The sequence below is a fragment of the Melozone crissalis genome, unplaced genomic scaffold (assembly GCF_028551555.1).
Source record: "Melozone crissalis strain CALT ecotype California unplaced genomic scaffold, PUWL_Pcris_2 ptg000027l_1, whole genome shotgun sequence".
NCBI lineage: Eukaryota > Metazoa > Chordata > Aves > Passeriformes > Passerellidae > Melozone > Melozone crissalis.
The window spans coordinates 8236678-8253841 of NW_026535805.1; the positions used below are offsets into that span (position 1 = coordinate 8236678).

The 17164-nt window shown below is 38.8% G+C and overlaps 1 protein-coding gene across 1 annotated transcript in view; it reads left to right on the plus strand.

Annotated features, from left to right (window-relative positions):
- Positions 1-7669: 7669 nt before the first annotated feature.
- PLEKHH2 (pleckstrin homology, MyTH4 and FERM domain containing H2) overlaps positions 7670-17164 on the plus strand; it is a 48951-nt gene continuing 39456 nt past the window's right edge. The window contains exon 1 of the mRNA XM_054280155.1: positions 7670-7799. Coding sequence (XP_054136130.1) covers positions 7677-7799 — 123 coding nt within the window. The 5' untranslated portion in view covers positions 7670-7676. The remainder of the gene's footprint in view (positions 7800-17164) is intronic.

Below are 17164 nucleotides of genomic sequence, written 5' to 3' on the forward strand. Positions count from 1 at the left end.
TTCTAGCTCTCTTGAGCTATGCCTGTGCCAGTAAGTAGAATATTTTATAATTTATGTTTCTTTCAAATGGACATGATTATATGATCATTTGAAAACTCTCAGAAACTGATTATTTGGAGCAATATAGAATTTTGCCACTCTGTGGCGCCAGATAATTAAAAAGAGGCTGAGCTTTTAAAGGGAAGCCATGGATCTTCTCATAAACTGTAGTTTTCCTAAGTTAAAAAAGCCCTTATTAGTAAGTGAAGTAACTCCAGATTCTTCCATCCAAAGGCACAAAAGCACAAATACTAGAGGTTATTTAGATAAAATGCCACTTTTCTGTCACTGAAAGACAAGTCATTGCCTTGAAAAAGCAACAGTTTAAGTCATCTCGTAATAATAGTAATTGAACAGGAATGATCTTTCTCCCTTCCTCTCCTCCACTTAAATGATACCTTAAAAGTTTTCTGTCAAGAAAGATACTTTTAAATTAATTTGACTGTTGCCTGAAAATGATCAATCTATTTATATCACAGTTTTGTAATTGCAACTAGTGTAAAAAATGGGAACCTTTTTCTCTATTGCAAATCTCAAATATATATGTCACCCTTTCAAAGAACCCACACAAAAATGAACTTACAGAAGACACTGTATGATCTAAGATTTTAGAATCACAAGATGTTTCCTGGCATATGTGTCCAACTGTAGACACACAAACCAATATGAAATACGTAAACTTAAATGGTTTCAATATTTATCTATGTGAGAAAAGACCAGAAAAAGCTCCTTCGTCATGAAGGGGTAAGGTCCTGGTCCAGCATGTCAAAATGACGTTCTACATACGCAGAAAAGTCTCATAAACCCAAAATTTTACATTCTAGTTGCAGATTTGATGACAACTTGATCATCTCTGGAATGAAGCTGGTGGCATTTTTTGGATTAGCTTTCACACCCTAGAGTAGATGTTTTGCAATACAGTGTTCATAATACTTTTTAACAAATGAGGTTATTGTTTAACAAGACAACCAGGAACTTAGAAGTTACTTTCCTGCATTAAGTCAATTACAGACAGTAAAAAATCTGCAACATCTTCAGCCCATGTGGAGGCTAACATTTAAAATTCACATTACAGAGAGAAATATTTTTTAATGTTCTGACTTTGGTTCACTTCTGAAGCTAACTTCTGCAGCTTCTGGAGCCAGCTAACAAATGATCACTCCCAAGTGCAAATACCTTGCAGTTTGTTTCTACAATGTACTGTGTATCAGTTTTTTGCCTTTCTCCACATATTTTCAGGAATGTGTGCAGATTTATTACTGCTTGTATGTGCCTTCCATCAACAACAACAGTAAGAAGGAAGAACTCTCTTCCTGAATCTGGGCTTACATGTACAATAGTTTTCTGTGTCTTTGCCTGGAAGATTTATGGCTTTGCCCCTTGCTTTCTATTTACAAAATGAAGTTGTATTTTGTATTTTTGTATTTCGTTCTATGCATCCCATTTGTTCTACCTTGTAATGCTATTCACTTCAGGAATGGAATACAGATTCTAGCCACCTCTACATCACAGCTAAGGGCAGTTGAGAGAAAATCCTGAATATCCCTATTCCTTCTTCAGTATCAGTATCGAGAACTCCATCACTGCAGGGCGTTTTTATTACTTAGAGGGCAGTGAAAAAGTCAATCCACCAGATAAACTGCAAGAAACCCTCGTGGAGCGAGCAGGCTTTGCTCTCCCTCTTGCGGTCCGAGCCCGTCATTCCCGCAGCCTCCCCAGCTCTGTCTCTGGACTCAAAGGGTTGGGAGTATCCCGAGAGAGCGAGCGTGTCGCTGTTCGAGGAAACGACACGGACAAAGTTTTCATTGAACGCCAACGCTAAATCATTTTGTACAGCTCTCGTTAGGAACCAGATGATGATTTTGATTCTTTTGGCTAAATCTTGTAACCCAAAGAAAGGGTTTTTTCACCTCATGTGTTTTTAATGCAGCCAACACTCTAGGCAGGAGGTATCGGGTGGAACACAATGCACTCCTTGCTAAAAAACAAGCGTGTTTTTAACACTCTTTACAACGACCAATGTTTAAAAAATACACGAAGCACTTAGGAAAGTACCAGCAAATGAAACTGTTTCAGTGAAGTTGTTTGGATACTCTAAGGTCAAGCGGGTGGAAAATTGGAGCCTGTACTGAACTGAATAGGAAAAAATGAAATTGTGTGTATAACCAGATGGGGAATATTTGAGCTTCTAAGACCTGGGGGGGTTGGTTTTTTTTTTTTTTTTTTTTTTTTCCCAAAAGAAAAAACTGCACTTTAAATGACTCACAGATGTGAACAAGCAGTTTACTCTGCACACCTACATTATAAATAACCCTCAGAGGAATGGTGCAGTGTGGCTTGTTTATGCACCAGAAGAGTCTGTGAAAAATTTTGCCTCCATAAATCATAATCCAAACAAAATAGAATCCTTAAATCTGAGTCCAAATGAATGTGTATAAGGAAGATTCCTCTACGTGCCAGGCAACACACTAATTACTTCTTCCAGATACTTTGTAATACTTCAGTCAGTCTTCTAGAAGAGCCAGAGGCGGCTGGTTGCCCGAGATGTACTCTCAGCTCTTCTCAGCCGGAGGGGACCAAGAGCCTGCTGCCAGCACGACCCAGCAGCACATGCACCTGCTGCTTTATCCCGGCTGGAACTCAAATACACAGCGGGTTGTTACCTATGGGATAGGGCAGCTCAGCGACACCCATTTAGACCGCAATATCCCCAGCATTGCCCCGGAGACCGCACGGTTCCAACCCTCCGGTATGTACTTGACAAATGACCTTTCACAAGACGTGTAATTTCAATTATAGTGAGCTCCAATGCTGGAGCCGAGGAACTGCAGAGCAAGCGGAATGCTTCTTCCTAACATCGTCTCCGAAACTAAGAGGAAAAATTCCTAGTTCACAAAGGAACTTTAAAAACGGCGATAGGAAATAGGCAGGCCGTCTCTTCCTGGGACCCCTCCGCCAGCCTTGCCCTCGAAGCCCTCCAGCCTCCAGCCGGGTTCCATCGTCGGGGCCACGCCGGGGGCGGCGGCGGCTCCGGGAGCTCATCCCGCGGGCAGCGCCAGCCCGGGCAGGGCCCCGGTCCCCGGAGCTCATCCCGCGGGCAGCGCCAACCCGGGACGGGCCCTGGCTGCGGGCCGCTGCTCCCGCCGGCTGCCGGGGCCGCAGGGCCGCGCAAGCCCCGCCCGGGCCCCGCCGGGGGCGGCCCCGCTGCTCAGTGGCCGCCCGGGCCGTCGCTCAGGCGGCCGCGCCGCTCGCCCGGGGATGGTGGGGCGGGCGCCGAGGGGCGCGGGCAGCGCCCAGAGCCCGGACGGCGCCCGGCGCGGCGAGCCACGGCCGGCCAGGTCTGAGCTCCCTTTCCTTGCCCCCTTCCCTCCCTTCGCGAGCGGGCAGCGCCCGGGCCGGCCCGGCTCTTCCCGGCGGGGTCGGTCCCGGCGGCGGGGCGCGGCGGGACAGCCGGCGCGGTGCCCCCGGTGACACCGGCGGGCGGCGGGTGGCGGAGGGTGATGCTGGGTCACATCACCGCGGGGTGTCCGGTCACGGCAGGACTCCGCGCTGTCTCCAGGCGGTGTCCCCGCGGCCGGGGACTGGCGTGCCTGAGGTCCCGTAAGGTCCCGTTAGGTCCCGTTAGGTCCAGGCTCCTCTCGTCCCGTTGGCGGTGCCGCTGCCGCATCCCTGCCGTCCTCCCGAATATAGAAGAGCGAGGAGAACACAACTCCCAAACAAACATGCAAAACTACGATATTTTTGAGATACCTACATGGCTAGCTTTCAGAATTTCAAGAAATTAAATTGGGACGTAGTGTGGTGTCACATTGCGAATTAAAAGTTGCTGTTATAAGGAAAAGGACATTAAATGGTCTTGCGTGCTTTAATCTTGTTTGCTGCACGCATTTGACACTGGGCAGCCGAGCAGGCAGCAATGAGCTGGGAGGGGACAGCCTGGCCCCAGAAATCGGGGTTTGTCGGGGTCTGTGCCCGGGGCTGGAGCGGGCAAGCGCTGACGGACTGCGTCACTTGATGGGAACAACCTCATCAATACCTAGGAAGCAGCAGAAAAAGCATTCTTAGATTAGATTTTGAAGGAAGTTTTAAATAGCGCAGGCAACAGTTTGTTTGAGCATAGGGTTATGCAAAATGAGTCAAATGGAAAATAAAGTTAGCAGTGTTTAGAGGTGAGTAAGGGCCTTGGTCAGCAACAAACCTGAGAATGACTTCCTTGATTTCTACACAGGTCCACTTTGTGTCTCATCATTTCCCTTCTCCAGTCTAATCTTTGTGGCACCAAAAATATTTATAAGTGCTGAGTTTGGGTGAAAAGATGGAAGAAATGGACTTGAAATTCAAGAGGTATGGTCCAAATGCATTTAGGCCAGTAAATATTTCAGGATGGTGAAGGGAATCCACTATGTACTGCACAAACCCACGCCTGTTGAAACAGAAGAGCTTTCCAAACTTTCTCCAGCAGAGAAAGGACATCCAGAATATATGGACAGAATATGAAGCGTTTGGTTAAACACTGCATTTTGTTAAAAACAGAGGAAAACACTGACAATGTGATAAGGAATGTGTAATTTTTTTTAACATGCTTCAAAAAGGTAGAACATTGTTCCCTCCCCCCTGAAATGTATTTTGATAATTTCCAAGCAGACAGCAAAGAAAAGGAAATTATATCAATCCCTTTGGGGAGAATATGACATTCTGACTTCTTGAAGCCTAGAAAGAGGTTTATAAACTTAAAAAATGAAAGACAAATTTAATCTTTCCAGACTTGTCAAACTTGTCTCAATTAATTTTTGATGACATAATTAGAACTTAAGGCTTTAATGTGTGCTTTTTTAGTTTACTTTTCAAAAGATTTAACATTTTAAGGCTCAGGGGAAGCGGAGGGCTTTGCGGTGGGAACAGGAGCAGGAAGAAGGGGCGGGCTCTGTGTAGGTTTGAGTGCTGATTCAGAGTACTCTATTAAGCCAAGAGAAGATGAACTCATTTTTATCCTCCCTTGGGGAATCAGACAAGAAACAGGAAGTCATTGATTCTAAGTAAGATCATTCACTCTCCAAGTGTAAACAGTGCCTTATGTGCCTGTAAATATTTCCAGAACCCGTTGGCTTGTTGGAAAATACAAAGTAAATTATTACAATTTCTAGCAAAAATCCTGCAATAAAAAGAGTTATTTTCAATCTTTTTATCCATAATGTTTTGCAATGGAATATTAATGAGTTTGGACATTGGGAAACTACTTGGCTGGACACACTGTTCACTGCCAGAAATCCATCTACTCAAATGTTTTGTCTGTTGAAAGACAAACATTTTTAACTCCACCCTGTAATATTGCACCCTATCAAAAAGCAAAAATTCTTTCATTACTTGACCCGTTTGTGTTTTCACAGCCACAAACACTGAAATATCCCACTGTTAACCAGATGTTGGCCTCATCCATTTCTGTTTTATGTAGCTGCAATTAGTTAAAAAGGAAAAACTTAAAATATCCTAAATAGTCTAATAACATGTTGCCACTCCTCATTACTTAGGAGACCAGAATTCAGATAAATCTGCAGCTGAAAATACTTCTCCCCTCCAAAATAGGAGGAGCTGCTGCTTGGCAGTGCCACCTTCCTCCATTGAACAGGAGGATTCTGGACAAGCAGAGAGGATCGTGGATTAGGGACAGGACAACAGTGAGCAGCTTGCTTCCCTGACAGTCCAGGGAACTTTCTGATAAGCTTAAAAGGAGAATGGCAAAAAACACCAGAGGTGTCTTGGTCACCGAGGAGGACTGCAGTTGAAATGCTTGTGTTTAGAATGTGGGTGTTGTAGGATCAGTTTAGGAAACTATTTTAATAATGTACTTACCTCCTAGTGATTCCTTGGGGATTCCTGAGTGGGAGATTCCTGAAAAAGGATAGTTGTAACCTCTGGCTTAGCAGTTTGAATCCCAACCTGCAGGACCAAAGGAAGAAAAAGCAAAAAATAGAGCAGCTAATTCCGACAAGTGATTGTGGCAAAATGTTACAAACCACAGGTTTTCCTAGTTTTCCTTCTAAATAATGGTATGGAATGAAAGAAACAAGGAGTCTAGGGTATGAGAAAGGAAAGAAAGTTTTGAGCCAGGGTTTTTCACCTGTTTAGTTAAAATGAATTTGAGAGTCACATGAGATATGAGAATTTAGAAGAGAAATAGAAAATATTACTGTAGCAAAGAAAAGTGAAGGACTTTGATCTGTCTTGTGGTGCTTTTCCTTTTTTCTTCCTGTTGTCAAAAACAACGGAGAAGATCAATTCATGGGTGTTTGGTCTCCAGCTGAGGAGTTGCCTCTTCCCATGCAGGGAGGAAGGGAAGTGCTTGAAGCTGGGCTTCTGCAGGCCTGGGTTATCATGGGAGGGGGGCTCTCTGTGGGGTCACTCACTCATCCATGCTAACTGTGTCAGGACTTGCACTGTGGAGATCTGTATTAGCCTTAATCTTCCTCCATCAGCCTCCTTCACCACACTGAAAACAGTGGCTACTTGCCTTTCCTCACCCATGTCCCACTGTTGAGGTGACAAAATGAATGCAATATAACATCATGACTTGTAGTTTTTTCTTTGTTGTGATCTTCCAGTGGCCTCCCACTGAATGGGGTTTTTTTACATGTTTATTATTTTTGAGATAAATTGGATACTTAGGAGCTATTCAGGCTTTATTTTCAAAGCCAAACCTAAGTGTCCAGAACCCTGCAAAGGCCAGACCTTTACTTAGCAAGGGAATTTTGGACTGAATGGTTACATTCAGCCATCCACTTACTTTATTAATCTGTCTACAAATACTTGGAATACAACAGAGCCCAGTCCTTCTGCTTACACACAGATGATTTTCTTGGCTTCTCAGACTCAAACCATGATGAGCCAGCTCTCATCCTGAATAATTTTTCCAGAAATGCTTGTCCAGAAGGGCACTGAGGCTAATTTCCAGAAGACATGAGCAGTTAAATGTGGATAAAAGCACAGAGTTGAGACTGAAACATGCCTCAACAAGGATGTCCTGAGATCTGAAACAGCTAATGCAAAAAGATTGTTTTTCGCGTGGGGGGTCCATTAGAGACCATTTGCTCACCCACCTTCACATTTGGAATCAGAAACTTCCATTTTGTTAAGGATATTGATTTTTAAAGGAAATTTGATTATGCAAAATTTTAAAGGACTTTTAAAAGAGTGGTCTGCCAAACATTTAACTTGCAAAAAACCAAATGTGCTCCTAACTCACAGGCAGTTACATCTATATAAAACATTTGCCAAGCAAAAGCTCAGTTCCCTGCAAGACTCTCCTGAGTAAGAAAGGATAAATGCAGTAACTGAAGATTAAAATGTGAGATGTGTCTCTGCTTATCAAGGAAAAATAATTGCAGCCATAGCATAATTGAAGAAACTAAAATACAATAAACCTAAATATTATCAACATAGATTTCAGAACTTGATAGTTATGATAAGGGCCTCAGAAAACTAACATACTTTTACCATATTTTATGAGATTGTGTAAAATTTGGGGGCATTCTTGAGATTTATATAAAATAGGTTAGTATGCATCTTAAAATAAAGTCAGACATTAAATACAGACTGAATTTGACATGGGGATTTTTTCCCTTTCTTTTTCCAGCATAAATATGGCTGAACTTTCAGAGCCAGAAGGTACTGTAAACTGGAAGGAAAGATGTTTAACTTTGGAGTCACAGTTAATGAAATTTCGTCTCCAGGCAAGCAAGATCAGAGAACTGTTAGCAGAAAAGGTAGGTCTCATGGGATAAATTTTAATGATGTAGAAATGATTTTATTTTATTATGGGGGTCGATCACAAGTCATGGTTTGGGATTACAAGTACTAAGATTTTTTCAGAAGGGAAAAAATAGCTTTTTACAACAAAATATATGGAAACTATGTATGTTTTAATGCTATGAAAGAATTTTACACATCAGAATTGCCAGCAAGAAATGTTCATTTTCAAGTAAGAGCACACTGGCAACTCTCCTGCAGAAAAAAATATGTATCCAGTAATCGCTTCTACAACACTGAATAAGATTTAACACATTTATTAAGTATTTGAGATGTGATTTAAGACACAGAAATGATGACAGAGAAAATCCAGAAGTATTAAGTTCCCCAGTATTCTTTAATGTATCATATAATTTACCAGACTTCATTTTCTTGTAAGAAGACACCTCCAACATGGCTCATCATCTGAGTCTCTGGTTCCAGAAAGTTGAAAAGTATTGTATCATTTAATTTGAAAAATATTGTTTAAATATTTACTTTATTTTTCAGTGGAGAAACATTTCACTTGGCATATTCAAATACGTGTATCCCAACAGTCAGTTTTCATTGAGCCCATATCTGAAATATAAAACCCCTACCATTTTATTTACCTGATATTATTCTGACAGAACAAGGCAATTAAAAGAGTACAAGAGACAAAAGATCTTAAAAGATTTATTGTAACTATGTCATCATTAAGACTCACTTCAGTTAATTTCTAATTAAAATGTTTTATTTTAGAAACTCTTCTATGACCTAAATTTTCTATCAATTTCTCTCCCTAAAGAAAAATAAAATTCAGATACCCTGATAGTATGTAAGCGAAAATACTTTTATTTTTCACATGTGAGTTAATTGTTCTTCCTTCTGGATTTATCCATTCTCCCTTTGAAGCCATAAATACATTTAATCTTCACATTTAGTCCTCTGTGAATCATTCCCACTTTGCTATGTTTTGGTGGGAGCAAGAGCTAAATAGTATTAAAGCAGGAAGAAACAGATATTTTTGTATTTACCAAGAACTCTGAATGATGTACAAAGTTCCAGATGTGTTCCAGTCCTTTCCTAATAATGCTTAACATTGTTTTCCTTAACAGCTTAATTAAAATTAACAATTGAGATTGTTTCCATGGAGATACCAATCCTAATTCCAGGATCTTACTCAAAGTCCTTTAGATCCCTATGTGTCATCTATTATTTTATTGATTGTCCACTAAATCTTGCTTGTCAGAAGGCTTCTCTTATTCTGAATAACAAAATACCAGCAAAAACTTTGCCACTTCCCTGCTCAGTGTCCATTACCAAATGTCTCCCTTGAGCAGCAGTGAGCCCTCAAGAGATCCCAGCAGATCTCCCCTGACAGCTGCTGGTCACTGCAGCAAGTAACCAATAATGGCCTATTTTTATTCAGCCCTTTTTGTAATTCATGAGGGACATTCCCTCCTAACCAATGGGTTTTTATTTCCTTGAAACACTTTGCAAAAGTCAAATAGCTATAATAACACACCCCCCCTATCTTCAGCCTTGGTGATCACCTCAAACTTCATTAGCTTTGGAAGCAAACACCACTCTTTTAAGGGCCACTTTAACTTTTTCTTTTCCTATAATACTGATCCACACGCACCCTAATTTTGCTGTTACATTTTCTACTAATTTACTTACTACAGACATCAGACTTACAGATCAAGAGTTGGTTCAACTATGTCATCCAGTTCTTAATTGAATAAAATTTGGCAATTTATTACTATTCATTTCATCTATTCATGGCCTTATTTGTTCTATGAAGGCACTCAACCTCAATTTGAGATGGAAAAAAATGGAATAAAGAAATATAGTATTTTCTGCATTAGACTTATTTTCATTAAGTAGCCACGAAAATTTACAGCAGTATAAAACAACTTCTAACAAAAAGCTTTTTTCATAATACCAAATTACACTGAAGTTGTATACTACAGTTAGTACTCTGCTTTGGCATAACTAAAAATATTGCTGTTAGAAAACAGTGTGGTTGAAAACTCTTAATTTTCTCCTAATCCTGCAACTTTTCTGTATGGCAAACTCTTATTGAAGAGGTATTGCAGAATATTAGGTTTGGGAAGAATAACAAACCATGCAAAAGCCATCCTTTGAAATTTCATTTAAGAATTAAATAAAAAAAAGTTGAAAAAGGAAAACCACCTGCGCGTTTCATTGCAGTTAGCAAAGCTCAGAGATGAGCAAGTTATTATCATCAGTCTTGGGAGAGAATATCCATCCAAGAGTACAAGCCTGGCTGCTGTAACACTCAGCAGATCATGGGATGCTCACACAGTCAGAGCTATTAGATTAGGAGTATCTGTTCTGTCTCTTTACCCCATCTGGATCACTGCATTTTGGGATGGAAAGTGACTAAACACCAGACATGACTTTCCTGGCAAGCTTCTAGCAGCCATTACTACCAAGTTTTATGCAGCTGCTGCTGATTGTAGTTTTGGCAACCAAAAAGTTAAGATTCATGAACAGTATTTCACAAAATTATATAAGTTTTAAAAAAGATTTTAGAAATTCAAATGCTTGCTATTTGACTTTTCACTTTGTTCATTTACAGTTTGCATTTACAGGCTCTTAACTGCTAGAAATACCCTCTTAAATTAATAGCAATGTATGCATAATCATATAATTTCAAATATCAACACAAAAAACCCAAACAAACAAAACAAGATTGATAAAACCACAACTCTTCAGCACTGTGCTCAAAATAAAGTATTCAAAGGCAAATTCGGCTCTCATCTGTGAGAAATATGACCCTGAAATAGAAAAAAACCTGCAGAACTTACGTTACTGCCCTCTTGTTTTAGTTTGCCTTACCTTTCTCAGAAGTTTTAGAAAAAGCAAAGTGATTACAGGAGTTACATGAGAGAAACATTTTCTGTTGAAGACCACAGGTCCAACGAGTATTCAGTTGGGAAAATTCGACATAATGCTCTCCAGAGCAGAGCATTAGCAGACTTCATGAAAAATGATCCTTCTCCTTACTGTGCCACTTTGACTTTTTAATATGAATCTTTCACTCATAAACTGGAATTAAGTTGGGACAGGTATCAAAGTTTGATCACAGCTAAATAAAATTTGATCATATTCATCTGCAAATTTAGACATTTGGCACAATTCAAAAGCAACCATTTTCAAAATGGGCAATAAAATATTTGCATGTATTTCTGAGCTGGTTTCATTTGCCAATAACTCAGTAGTTATTTTTTCACATGTTTTAATTTTTGAAATTATACTGCCAGCTCTCAGTATTGATTAAAGGAAAGATAAACTCCCACTAGTTTGAAATTGAACTGCATGGGATTGTTACTCAAAAATATATTTGGGAAATAGGAAAGGGAGTAATGAAGACCCAGTTGGCCAGTAGTTGACAGACATCCTGATACTAATGACAAAATAATAATGCAGCTGATATCAGGCTTTATAGGTACTTTCTGGATGTGTTACTCATTATAGAATGAAACACATTGGCAAATGTGTCAGAAATAATTCTCACCCTTAGTTTGATTAGCACAGGCCTTTATTTGTGGTTTTGTTTACAATCATCTCTACTCTATGAAATGTGTACTGAAACATTGAACAATAGCAGCAGACAGTGTTCCACTTCAAAGCAGCAACAAAATCACAGCACTGTGGTGTGACAGACATAAAACCCTGTGGGTATTATGCTATGTAATTGTTGTAGAAAACAGAGTAAGGATGATACTGTGACAAAAACAGGGAGTCTGTACAGGAAGATAAGAGAAATGGATTGGTGGTAATTCTCCAGCCTTGCTTCTCTGCCTGTGTTTGAGAGGTATCTCTGCAAGACAGTATCAGGGAAAGGAGTTTACATCCTATCACCCCATGTGTATGATTTGCCAGAAACTGCCATTGGGTTCTTCCTCTTATACTTGTTGTATAATTTAGTCTAGAATCAGATTTAAATAAGGGATATATTGAATCTAGCCATTTCCAATAGTTGTGAGCTGTGTGAGCCCATAAATGTATTCACAGGCTGAATTAACTGAAATACTTTTCTTATACACGAGAAATCAAATACCTTTGCAAAGTTATTTTATTTAATAGCACCCCCGCAAATAAATGAAGAATTTACATGAGAAGTCAGGAGTATATTATTCTAACAGAAGTGTTGTGATTCAGAAAAACAAACTATTGACTGTGTTCTGTAAATTTAGGAAGTAGTCATCCTTGAAACTCAGCTGAGGAGTTTGAGAAATTTGCATTGTAAATGTGTTGCAGCAGTACAGCTACCAGAGCTTTAATATTTTCCTGAACTTGAGGAGAAGAGAGAGAAGCAAGGGAATATACAGCATTTTCAGAAAACTTAATCCATTCCCTGTTGTTTGTTTTTAATATTTTTTTCATTTTGCCAAGTAAAGTCTATATTTATAAATCTAACATGCAAAGAAAGAAACCTTGTTGAAGTTTGAAGCAGAAGCTGCTGCCGTAAGTGGGAGAGGTCTTTACAGGAATTTAAGGAATGATGTTAGAAAGTATCCTAGTAAGCCAAATTTAGGATGGCTGTGAAACTGAGCTTTAAGCAGAAACCTGTATTTTAATGCAGCTTGAGTCTTATGTATGTGGAGAGTTTACAAAAAACCCTTTGTTAAGTAAAAAATTACATGTTTCTACTGCAAGTTTAGCTTCCAGCTGGTATTTCAAGTCACAGGAAAAGTTGGTGACCTTCATTCTTTTCCCAGTAAGTGCATTTTTCACCTACAATACACATGCAACATAAGGTATAAAGTTGACGTTCTTCCTACCACTAAAAAATCATTTCAGTAGGGGAACTACATAGCTGTGTTAAATTCCCACTTGGGCAGCCTCCACTGAATTTCATCAGACCCCATAAGGACTGAGTATGGCACTAACCCAACTGCTGTGTTATGAGCTGTCCAGTAAGACTCAAGTTTCCTATGAACGTCTCCAAGTTTGTTTCCTGCAGTGTGGAGGGTCATTATGTTATGCTTTAAGTGGTTTTCAACAAATATAAATGATTATGAGGGAGAATTCTTTTCATATGTTTGTTGTTTTAACCTTCCACTTGGATATTCTCTGTATACATGCTCAGCTAGCAATGAGTGTGTACATCACAAATGTGATGTTATTTATGCTTTCTGAACAGATTATGAAAATTGAATGATAATCAATTTTTAGACTAAGTACTATTTTCAGTATATTCCAAAACTTAAAGCATTTTGGACTTTGTCTTACAAACCAACAGCTAAATCCATGTCCCACTGTATTTTTTATTCCTTTCACAGTCCTATTTATGGCATGTCATTTGACATTTGAAAATGAAGCAGATGCAGTCTGTTTTGTTATCTCTGGCATGGCAATTTCATGTTTAATGTTTTTGGAGGAAAAGTCAGTAACTCATTGGACTTACGCAGTGATTGCCAATATAAGAATTGTATAAAAAGCACAATGAGTATTTCCATTTGCAATCAAAGGATTATGAAGGGTAAAGGGGAGCAGAATACAATTGAACAAAAATTATTCAGATGAAGGTTATTTTTAAGTGTTTAGTTGTCTTTAAAAATTCTTCTCATTGTGAGGAATAATACAGTTGCAGTTAGGAAGGTACAAATAGGAGAAAGCAGGGAGAGTTAAGGAGAATAAAAGTTTATATCAATAGAGTAGTAGGTTTGTTTACACTTTTTTAATACCTACCTTATAGTTTCATTATTATTCCTTGTCTGTTATCAAGTTTCTGCTATGCCTTTTTAAAATGGTGGAGCTTTTTTTTGTTTTGTAGTTTTTGTACATCTTAAGACGACATTTTTTCTAAGGAGGTTGCAAATGGAAAAGAAAAAGAGAACTCAGGAAGCAATAAATTAGTTGTTCTTGTAGAGGCATGGCTGGGTAATGGCATGAAGAGCAGAGCCTTGGCTGTGAGGCCAGAGGATTAATATCTCCTGTCTGGCAGTATTCACTTCTGTCCCAGCCCACCTAACATGGGGAAGTTGATAGAAGCTGTGGAAACTGCAATAGTGGGTCCTTAGCCAATCTAATACTTGTTTAGCATTTCACTTATAGGATCTACAAAATTTTGTTCCTCATTTTTGATGGTGAGAACTCTTTTTGCTCATTCAGTTTTCATTTCCCTGGGAGTGTACCTTCTTGCTTTAAATACCTGTTGTCTTGCCTTTTAAGTGCAACATGCTGCCATATATATATTTCTGGGATCTCTTGCTCCTTTACCATGGGTTTCCAAAGTGTCCTATACACTTCAATGGCATGAATAAACTCAGTTTCAGTCAAGTTTTCATTTTTTGGAAATGTTGGCTGTGAGTGGTTCCTTTGTTTCCCAAGCCATCACCTCTCAGGCAGTGGCACATCCTGGTTCAGGAGGACGCTCGTGTTTCAGCTCTAATCAGAAGCCACAGTTCAGGGAGGCACAGGTAGCAGGATTTGCTCATTTGCAGTACAGTCATCAGTACAAAACAAAGCAGATGAACATATTTTTGAAATATGTTTGTCTTTTTCATGTGAAGCACTATTGTGAGATTTCTTTTTCCTTGCCTGCCGAAGGGCTTTGGTACCTTCTTCCCCCTCGCTGAATAGTATCTTCACTCCTTTAAAGATTTTGAGTGCTCTGATAATGTCTGTGCTAAGAGTGGCCATCTACCTATTTTGTGTTTGATTGTGTCTCTGCAATTTAACTATCAGGATAAGATCTGAGTTGGGAAAGATGACTAACAGAAACAGGGAATTTCCTAGTGTATTACCAGGCTTAGGAAAGTTCTGTGACTGACATTGGGAAAAGCACAGTTACTGAGCCAGCATTACATGCTGCTCAATTGTCCCTCACTACACTACCTCCTCAAATCCCACTGCTGAATTTAACTTTTTAAATCTGTATGTTTGCTGGCAGCTGTCCTAGACTATGAATTCTGGAAAAGTTCCCTCTCTGGGCTTTTCTGTTTTATATTTTTAAGTTATATAATTTCGCAAAGAAATAATGAATTTTACTACAATGAACTCAACTGAGATGTGAAAGATTTTTTTTTCATATGTACTTTTTACTCATTTAATGACCACCAGAAAACCTTGTGAGCTAAATAATTCTAAAAGTCATGTGTAAGTATTGAAAAGAACTTGAAAGAAGTAAAATAACTCAGTAGTCTAATCAAGGAGAGCAATAGAAATTTTGAGCCTGTGTTTCTTTCATTTTGGAAACTGAGCAAATAGAAACTGATAATTTTTGGAGGTTTCATTTTGTTCTAAGGAAAGGCTTAGTGCTAAGCACAGTTCAAAGGAATAAGCTGAATTGCTAAAAAGGAGAAGAAAGAGAGGCTTGCAATTAAGTGACTTTTGCCTACCTAGGAGAGCAGTGCCAGAAGTTCTGCAGTTAGAAGTGAACAGGATTGCAGTTCTGCACATGCAGATTGTAGAACTGCTGGTCATCTGCAGAAGTGGTTGTGTCTGTTTGTGGTGTGTGCACATGTGTCTGCACACACAGATGCAACTTTGACATCAAAGAATCAAATTGTTTTTACACTTCCTACATTTGTGTGACAAAATAAAAAGGAATTGGTTAGAAGGCAAATTTGCAGAAGAAAGTTTGACAGTGCTTTGTTCATGAGAAGAATTGTAGCCTTTTACTTGTTAATTGGTATTAAAAATGAAGAAGATAGGAGAAGAAAAAGCATGGGTAAGTGCTGAAAAGTGGCAGCTTGCAAACTGCCAGGTTGTGAGCCTAAGCTGTGTTGCAGTAGTCATGACCTAGGTGAGCATTCAGGTGAGATCTGAGGGAAATACAAGGCTGTAATTTTCTGAATTTAATCCACGTGACTAATTCTTTATATGATTTTTTTTCATGTAGGAAACAATAACAAACCATAAAATTTCATATGCAATACATGCTTGGTCTGTAAGTAGCCTAAGGAACATTTAAGCCCCATTGAGACTTACCCTTTAGTCTTAACCCTTTTGGGGAGATCTGTGGCAAAAAGATTAGGTTCAGAAAGCAGTTTGTGATTTTGAGGACTAAAAAGCTGAGTAATACTTTTATAGGTTTCATTTTGTTCTAGGGAAAAGCTATTGTGCCAAAATAGCAATTTTTCACTGAAGGCATATTTAATTTTATAAATGCAGGTGGGTCTGAAGTATCATTTCCTAAATTATATAACAAAATGGATTTCTGCTAATAAGTTAAATGCAAAGCTGTTGAATTGAAAATAAGTCTCTCTAATTATTGTGTTCCCTTTGGGATAAAAAAATCAATCAATAAAGAACAAAGTATTTCTTCCCCAAGGCATGTGCTCATTTCTTCTTTACAAATTATCTTCTGGTTTATTTTTCCCATGAAATTTTAGTATGTGTATTTTACCTCTCTTTTCTTTAGGTGTTTTGTCTATATAGATTAACTGGTCAGGTCATATTTTAAAGTTTATTGTAGCTGTTGAAGATCTACCACTGCCCTTATAGAGAATACATAATACATCAAAGAGAAATGTCAAGGCAGAAGGAATAGTATTGGAAAATATGGATGGAACATACCTAGTCAGGTTTTTAATAAATGAGTTACAGAACTAGGAGGAATATTAATGTATTTTCCTAAGCTAAACTACTAGAAGAGAGAGCTTTTTGGAAAAGGAGTCATGCTTCTAGAGCAGTTTTACCATTGCTTTTAACTAAAAAATATGTGCAAGGCTTTATTATAAAACATGCAAACTGGTTGTCATCAAAGCCATTGAGAAGCAGATTACTTGCTTTTAAGAAGTACTAACTTTTCTTCTGGAAATGCAGAGATTTCTTGAAATACTTGGTCTAAACATAGGAATTTAGAGTAAAAAGGGGAAATCTTGGTTAGATGTAGTAGCTGGCAGGCATGGTTTTTGGGCCATTTATAAACTTACTAAGTATTACACACACAAAAAAAAAACCCAGATCTTTTGTCTTCGTAGCTTCTATTAGAAGGCACTTCTATAATCTTTTTTACTCAATGTGAAAAATGAGTGTGTTCTAGTTGCCAGGCTCTGTGTATTCATCACCTGTTTATATCTACTGGCACCTCTGAAAGACAGTTGGAATATAGTTATCCCTCAATTCCTTCTCCTATTTATTTACAGAAGCAACAATATACCCATGTCTCTGGTTTTGATAAGTCCTGTGTGATCTGAGGACTGGTAGTTTACTGTATCTATAAATGGGCAGATTTACTGCTTTTTTATTTGTTTGTTTGTTTGTTTTAATAATGGGGAACATTATTTTTCAGCCACAGATAGTTTGGGTTTTTTTTCAGATGATGGAGATTTGAAAAGTTGAAGTGCAAGGAAAACAACAGACTCAAAACATATCATTC